Below are 8779 nucleotides of genomic sequence, written 5' to 3'. Positions count from 1 at the left end.
GTAATGAGCAAAATATTACTAAAATCCGACTGATTCACATGTCACTGATTTAGAATGCCTGTATCAACAACTTACAATGACTACGTATTAATGTTGTATCTAGGAAAAAGCCCAATGCTTGTGTTTTGGGGGTTTTTTAAATGAGACTGATTTTGAAGCTATGCTCCCACCAGGGGGCGCTAAACAGCTGCCGTGGTCACTTTGAGGCCCTGCTCTCCTTCCCCATCCCCTTTCTACTACCAGGCTCTGTCTCTATCTGGCCACACCCGCCTCTAAGCAACAGATTAGCTCAGTTCTTATTTGAGAACTTCCATTTTATTAATAAGAATGAGAAATGCTAATACAAAATGTTGTAAAAACTGTAGTATATTTAATGTTTTATGTTTATTTTACAAATATGTGACGCACACCTTCCATACTACGGGATGTTTCTGAGACTACTAGGTGTTTTAGTTGTGTTGGGGTTTTTTTGCATCTCTCCCCCAAGGACCATTTCCAGCTGCAGAAACACACTCCTGTCCCCTCCCAACACACACACACACACACACACACACACACACGTGAGAGGTTGTCCGTATCTTCTAGTTTCTTGTGGTCCCTACAGCCTGTAGAGCTCCCATTAGCCTCTAACTTTCCAAACACAAATATGACAACCCCACCCATGGGGACAAGACTAAACTATTCATCCAAAATGTGAACATTTTTATAGATAAGAAGTGTTTGAGGTTGTTTTTTTTTCTTTTAATGGTTTGACCACAAGTGCTGGTTCTATTAAAGCAGAAAGCCAGATGGGTCCTCTGGTCTCAGATCCCTGAGTTCTGCAAGTGGTTGTCATTTGTCAGGAACTGGACTGTGACTCTAAGTGGAGAAGCAGCCCAGGCAGAGCGCAAACTTAGTCATGTGTAAGCGATGAACTTCCGAAGGGAGTAGCTGGTGCTGGAGGTGCAGAGAGGGCTGGGCAGGGCGCTTCAAAGCTCCTGGATTGCCTCCCTCTGCAGCGCTCCAGATTGGCAGGAAGAGGAAGTCTCTGCTTGTTAGGGAAAAAAAAAAAAAAAAAGCCAAGACTTGGGGGGCAGGGTGTAAGTCACGTGGTAATCCTACCTCCCTCAGAGATTTCTGAGTCAATAATGTGGCATTATCTTGATTGGGAGGTGAGGAAAGAGAGCCGACCAAGTAGAGGAAATGCCCAGGAGGGTAATATTTATTGACTATTACTGTTATAATTCACATAGTACCCACTATGAACAGGCACTGGTATAAGCACCTTGTACTCATTTAATCCCCCCAACAGCCATCTGAGGTAGGTGTCATTAACACTTTTTAGAGCTGGGGAAACTGAATCACAAAGAGGGTGGGTGATTTTATGGGCCAAATTGAGCCCCCCCCCCAAAAAAAAAAATTCATGTGCTGAAACTCTAACCCCCATGGGACTCTATTTAAGAAAGTCATTAAGCCCAGCCTGCTTAGCTCAGTGGTTGAGCATTGACCTAGGAACCAGGAGGTCACGGTTTGATTCCCAGTCAGGGCACATGCCCAGGTTGTGGGTTCAATCCCCAGTGTGGAGTGTGCAGGAGGCAGCCGTTCAATGATTCTCTCTCATCATTGATGTTTCTCTCTCTCTCTCTCCCTTCCTCTCTGAAGTCAATAAAAATATATTTTTGTTAAAGTCATTAAGGTTAAATGAGGTCATGAGGGTGGGGACCCTAATCCAGTAAGACTGATGTCCTTATGGGGGGAAAAGGAGGGGACACCCCCAGTGCACGAACAGGGAGAAAAGGCCATGTGAGGGCTCAGCAAGAAGGGGGCCTCCTGCAAGCCGAGGAGAGAGTTTTCACCATAAATCAACCCTGCTGGTCCCTTGCTCTTGGACTTCCAGCCTTCAGAACTGTGAGAACACACTTTTCTGGTGTTTATGCCGCCCTGTCTGTATTCTGTTAGGGCAGCCCTAGCAGACGAATGCCGTGACTGGCCCCAGATCTTTTGCCTGGCAAATGATAGAACTGACATTCGATTCCAGGCTGTCTGGCACCTGAGTCGGCGTTTTTACTGGCTTTTGCACAGTGCTTCTTGCCCTAAGAACAAAGATAGCAAGAGTCTTATTGGAGAATGTGACGATACAGGAACTGCCAACATGCATGGGCATTTACTCCACACAACCATGTGCTCAGTGCTTTGGCTGGATTATCCATTTAATACCAACAACAATCCTGTGAGGTTAGTGCTGTTATCGTCCCCATTCCACGAAGGCCTTCAGAGGACTCCGCTGGGGACAAACTCACCCCAGAGCCAGCTTGGAACACTGTCACACAATGAATGGTAACTATTGGAGGCCGTTTTGTTATGCTCAGCTCCGCCACCTGGACAAAAACTGCTCAACGGGGCCTTCCAAGCGGGAGAACACAATTGAAAGTAATCAAGACCCACTTCTCTGAGGTGGCCTTTGAAATAAATGAGCCAGAGGAAGCTGTCCCCACTAAGATGTCCCAGCTTTAGAAAAGAAAAGGCTAATGGGGAGGCAGCCCTGTCCTGATGGGCAGGGGCAGGAGCGAGAGCACTGTTAGAGGAGCATCGCTCAGCTACGGCTGCGTGGGAGATGAACAGAATAAGCAGTGGCTGATGGGAACTCGGCAGCAGTCGGGTTACACCCACCCAGGGCATTTTTCATCTCAGAAATGTATTTTCATGTCTACCAGTTTGATCTGGGTCTTTTTTATATCTTCCTTTTTTTAATGTTTCTTTTTTAATTTAGAGAGGAAGGGAGAGGGACAGAGATATAAAAACATCATTGGCTGCCCCCTGCACACTCCACATTGAGGATCAAATCCACAACTCAGGCATGTGCCCTGACTGGGAATCCAGCCAGCGACCTCTATGGGTTGACTCTCATGGGCTTTCAGATACATACTTAAAAAATGTGTAACAGATAGTTATACATCTGGTATTTGCTTCAAAAGAACATAGGAGTCATGGAGGGGGAAGCAGAAATAAAGATGAAACTGTATTGGCCATGAGATGGGGGATGGGTATGTGGGGGTCATTGTACTAAACTGTCATCTTTTGAGTATGTTTGGAATTTCCCATAAAAAAGAAAATTTAAGTTTATGAAATTGGAAGCATGTATGTTGGTGTGTGCATATGCAAACATATTTTTGAATGATAAGCAGAAGGTTAGTAGGGATTTTATTTCACAGGATATTTGCTTTGTAAAAAAGGGAACAGTACATGGTCCATATTCACAGGAGGGCAGTTCTGTTGCTTCCTGAACTTGGTCATAAGCAGTCCTGGGTCCAGCCTGCACCATCCTCCAGGAGCCACTGCCACACCGTCATCACTGTCCTTAGCTTCAATCCCACATGGTTCCTGAGTCCAACTCTAGATTCTGTCAAATTCCTAACATGATTCAAAGCGACAGTGATTGAATTTATGTTTGGTACCAACAATTTTAAGCCCAAAATGCTTCAAAGATTAAACAATCACACATTTAAAATACATAGAAAAATAATATAATTAGGATTTATACAAAGTAGATTATTACAAAACAAGTACACTACAAGAAATACATCTTATATCCAAACACAAAAATTTGGAAATATATGTTTAAGAAAAAACATTTATTTTTAAATGCTGAGTGGGAAGGCATAGACTGAGTCCTGCTAGCAGAAATTTTCACTCCATCCCAAGCTTCTAAAAACAGTTCCTGAAGGAGACTAGACAGCTGTTCCTCTCTCCAAATTCTGTTTAATTTCAGCTGTATATTTCCCATAGAATCTTTCTGCCTTTTTGTTGAATTTGGCATTTCTTTCATTAATATAGTCGATATCTGCATCGTCATTATAAGGTCGTCTCCGGCTATATTTGTCTCGTTTTTCAATTCTGAGGGGAAAAAAAGTAATTTTAAAAATTTTAAATATCTTTTTAAAAATTTTTTAATTTATTAATTAGAGAGAGAGAGAGAGAGAGAGAGAGAGAGAGAGAGAGAGAGAGAGACATCGATTTGTTGTTCCACTTATTTATGCATTCATTCATTGATTCTTGCTTGTGCCCTGACCGGAAATCAAACCCGCAACCTCGGCCTATCAGAACGGCACTCTAACCAACTGAGTGGCTGGCCAGGGCTTGTCTTCTTTTTTTGTCTTAACAGAAATGGCTGGGTAGTTGAGAAAAGCATCGTTACACTTAGAATAGCACACTTTGGTGGGTGGGGGAAGCAGTTTTCATCAAGATTAAGTTGAAGCTGCTAATTAATAGCACAACCCTGGGTAAGAACCATGAAATCTGGTATACACAAATTCACCTTCAGAATGCCTCTAAGAAAGCAATGATAACCTTGTTATAAACTGGATTGGATACATAAAATATTAAAAGAAGACTACAATAATAATTATATTAATAACCACAGCTAATACGGAGTGCACAGTGAGACACTATCCTTAATACTTCACATGTATTAACTTCTAAAATACAGATTCATTCCACTCTGCCTAATATTCAACCCTATCAGTATAAGAAACGCAAATGTAGTGGAGGTACATTTACTAGAACATTCTTGCTTCTTCAAATCAAATAGCAGAGTGATTACTAAATAAAAGTTCTTAAAGAAGAATTTTCTTTAGATCCTTCCCTGCTTCAATGATAACAATTCAATTATATCAATATTTTGTTTGCTTCTCCATTCCAAATCATATGGACTCAACTCATACCTGCTGTCCCCAAAACCACTGTAGGTGCTAAGTCAGAAATTAGCAAGTAGCCGAAACCGGTTTGGCTCAGTGGATAGAGCGTCGGCCTGCGGACTGAAGGGTCCCAGGTTCGATTCCGGTCAAGGGCATGTACCTGGGTTGCGGGCACATCCCCAGTAGGGGGTGTGCAGGAGGCAGCTGATCGATGTTTCTCTCTCATCGGTATTTCTAGCTCTCTGTCTCTCTCCCTTCCTCTTTGTAAAAAATCAATAAAATATATTAAAAAAAAATTAGCAAGTATAATATCTGTCTATTCCGTTCATTCTAAGCTTATTCATTTTGCCATTAAGCACTTAAAATTTCACTCTGCTCTACTGAGTACTTACTGTTTTTCCAGATCTGTGACCATCCTATCAATTTCCTGTGTGGAAGGCACATGTGTTCCATGAAGAAGACTGTTGGATGTTGGAAAAAACTCTTCTCCACTGAAAAGACAGCAAAATGAACTTATAGTAACAATACAAGTGCACTAAATTCTCTAATTTCAAAGTAAACCATTCAGGATGAGATATAAAAGAGACACACATATTTACTGTGGGTCCCACCTTAACTTAAAAAAAAAAAATACAGAGCCCTGGCCCGTATGGCTCAGTTGGTTGGGTATCATCCCGTGCACCAAAAGATTGCTGGTTTACCCAGCCAGCATGACTCAGTAGTTGAGCATCAACCTGTGAACCAGGAGGTCACGGTTCGATTCCTGGTCAGGGCATCTGCCCAGGTTGTCGGCTTGATCCCCAGTTGGGGGTGTGCAGGAGGCAGCCAATCAATGATTCTCTCTCATCATTGATGTTTCTCTCTCTCACCTACTCCCTTCCTCTCTGAAATCAATAAATATAAATATTTTTTAAAAAAGAAAAAAGATTGCTGTTTCAATTCCTGATCAGGGCACATGCCAGGATTGCAGGCTTGATCCCCAGTAGGGGGCACGTAGGAGGCACCTGACTGATGCTTCGCTTTCACATCAATGTCTCTCTCTTTCTCTCTCTCTATCTCTCCCTCTCTCTCTCCTTTCCTGCACTCTGAAAATCAATAAAAAAAAACCACCTTAAAAAAACAAAAATACAGAATCAGAAGGGATCTAATAAATCACGTATTCTGACACTTTCATTCTATAGATGAAAGAGCCAAGGGCCAGAGTCAGGACTTGCCTCCAAGTTCACGTATTTCTCTCTCCACTGAAGCAGGGGTTGGCAAGCTCCACCATGTTTTTATAAACAGTTTTACTGGGACAGAGCCACACCCATCTGTCTATAGGGCCTCTATGCTGCTTTCACATCAAACAGCAGAGCTGAGTAGTAGCTGTTGTACAGAGACCATATAGCCCACAAAGCCTAAAATGTTTACTATCTGGTCCTTTACAAAAAAAAAAAAGTTCACACATGCTGGCACTAAAGCAGGGGTCCTCAAACTACGGCCCGCGGGCCACATGCGAATACAAATATTGTATTTGTTCCCGTTTTGTTTTTTTACTTCAAAATCAGATATGTGCAGTGTGCATAGGAATTTGTTCATAGTTTTTTTTTAAACTATAGACTGGCCCTCCAACGGTCTGAGGGACAGTGAACTGGCCCCCCGTTTAAAAAGTTTGACGACCCTGCACTAAAGCATCTTAAAAAAATATCGGAGTGAATAGGATCATCTGGTTTTAAACACTCCACACTCAGTCTTGGAACGCCCAGCTAGAAAGACAGCCAGACGATGAGTTTAACTACTGTGGAGTGAGCAACAGTGTTGTTGAGATCAGAAATCATTCTTAAGACAGCTGTCTGATAACCCATACCTAAACATTACCTTGGCATTATTTATGTGTGTATGGTTGTATATATATTCACTCACAAATATGTCTATCTCAGGATGCAAAAAAAAACCCCCAAAAACCAAAAAACTTGCATTACTGTCAACTTACTGCTTTTCTCTCAGTCTCTCATATGTTTCCATGTCAGGTTTGATCTGTTTGGTCAACCGATGATACTGGCGTAACTGGGCAGCAGCATAATCTAAAAAGAAAGTGAGAACCAGACATAATATACTTCCTTGTTTGGTCATTACAATTCAGGGGGGAAATCTAAATTATTAGTAGCAATATATGCACAAGACACCAATCTAAGCAGAGCCTCTTATCCTGAAGATGCTGACAATCCAAGCCTCGATTAATTTTACCACGAAGAATAAAAGAATCCAGCTGACTGAAGTACAGCCTTTACTGCTGCCCCAGGAGATATATTTGTATTTTCTTGTGTTTATGCCTCTTAGGGAATATCCCTGAAGGGACGCATCCTTTCATAAATCAGGAACATTGAAGGCGATGCTTACCTAACAGGCCCATTCAATAAAGTAAAAGCCAATTTACCTGAAAATCCCAGGTCGGGGTTTTTCCTCTTCTTTTTCCTCTCCCATCTTTCTGCATCTTCCGCACTGATCTCCAGTAACTTCACTTTCTCATAGTCCTCCCCTCTGGCTGCACATTCCTAAAAAGAAAGGAAAAAGCTGAAACCAGCAATTATGATACAAGCAATTATTTTATCTATTTTAAAACAACAAAGATTAAATAAAATTACCTAGCAATACTTTTAAAATGATTTATCAAAGAAAATTTGGGAATCTGCTATAGTATATAAGAAGTACACAGATTTAAAATAATATTTATTCAGCATTTATTAGGTGTCAGACCCTGTTTTACAGGCACTGGCTCATTTAACTCATAATTAACTCAATTATTATCATAGTCTCCATTTTACAGGTGAGAAAACAGAGGCACAGACAGGTTAGATAACACCCAAAGTGCTGCAGCTAGTAAAAAGCAGAGCCAAGACCTGAACTCTGGCAGCCTAGCTCTAGAACCAGTGTACAAAACCAGCTGGTTTTACTGCGTCAATACAACAGAAAGACCGAGTAAACCACTTATGCAACAGCAGAGGCGTTCCTAACCTTTTTCTTTTCTTCCTCCCGTAGTTCCCATTCCAAACGGGCTTTTCTGGCTTCCCAATTTGCAGGTAACTTCAGTCTTTTATCTTCTTCCACAACTTCCTGGTGATTTAATTTACGGGCTTCATTCTACAACGCAACGAAAGTTTATAGCTGAAGCATGAAAATCAATCCAAATAGATCTTGCCTTCTTTGAGGGTCAGGTAAGACACATTACCAAGGGGACTCTATTTTATCTTAAAGCAAGAGAGAGCCATCAAAAGGATTTTAAGCAAGGAAACCACCTAACTAGGTCTGCATTTGTATCGAGTCAAAAAAAAAAAAATGTGTTGGGCTGCACGGATTTGCTGCTCCAGAGGCCTGCAGGTTCATGTCAGCTTTACCTCTGTTCAGCTGTGCAGTCCCTTCGAGCAGGTCCCTTAGGGTTGGATGGGACGAGGTTTCACAAAGGGGAAGGACTACTACAGGGGCACTAAAGACTTCAGATGGCACGGAATGATGGTAAACACATGATGAGAATGACGTTCTACTTTCCAGTCTCTTTTCATCTTAACTCAAAGAAAAAGCCTCAATTTGGGGCTGGGGCTCTAAAACCTATCTTAATACATATCTCTAATCCTTTCCAAATCCCCCTCCTTTTTAAATATTTTAACAGTTTACATTATGGCAAATGAAAGAAGTTTTCCAGTTGGATTACTCTGTGAAGAGTCTGTTTTAAAATAAATTTAACTGCATAAAATAAAATAAGTATACCATCTTAAGGAAAAATTAAGTTTGATGTTTCTTAGGTCACAGGCTGGTGGCAGTAAGTCCAGGAAGCCATGTCTCCCAATTTCCAACCAGATGTTTTTTACACAGTTCATCCAAGTAAATATTTAAGTATGTTTAAGTCTTTCTTAGATTAACTTTTGGGGGCAAAGAGAGAATGTCCTCTCAACTACCATCCCTTATTTATTCTTGACGCTGACAATACCGTCCAGGTGAAGACATGAAGGAAACACCTGAAATCAAACAAAGTTGTGTGTGTTGCCCTGAAAGAGAGCAAACCAAAGGGAACCGTAGGCATTTAGGTGAGAGTGTTAGGGGGTAGGTATAGGATTAGGGGGTAGGTGTCA

At 41.5% G+C, this 8779-nt stretch overlaps 1 protein-coding gene across 2 annotated transcripts in view; it reads right to left on the bottom strand.

Moving 5' to 3' along the window:
• Positions 1–3168: 3168 nt before the first annotated feature.
• SYF2 (SYF2 pre-mRNA-splicing factor) overlaps positions 3169–8779 on the bottom strand; it is a 7976-nt gene continuing 2365 nt past the window's right edge. The window contains exons 3-7 of one of the 2 annotated variants that reach the window (XM_006777525.2): positions 7668–7793; positions 7090–7207; positions 6646–6736; positions 5066–5164; positions 3169–3873 (exon numbers count right to left, since the gene is read on the bottom strand). In XM_006777525.2, the coding sequence (XP_006777588.1) occupies positions 3708–3873; positions 5066–5164; positions 6646–6736; positions 7090–7207; positions 7668–7793 (600 nt within the window). In that variant the 3' untranslated portion in view covers positions 3169–3707. The remainder of the gene's footprint in view (positions 3874–5065; positions 5165–6645; positions 6737–7089; positions 7208–7667; positions 7794–8779) is intronic. The other variant, XM_015557290.1, reaches the window with a different exon arrangement.

The sequence above is a fragment of the Myotis davidii genome, unplaced genomic scaffold, assembly GCF_000327345.1.
Source record: "Myotis davidii unplaced genomic scaffold, ASM32734v1 scaffold149, whole genome shotgun sequence".
In the NCBI taxonomy this organism is placed as follows: Eukaryota; Metazoa; Chordata; class Mammalia; order Chiroptera; family Vespertilionidae; genus Myotis; species Myotis davidii.
This window is presented reverse-complemented; position numbering and strand designations above follow the sequence as displayed.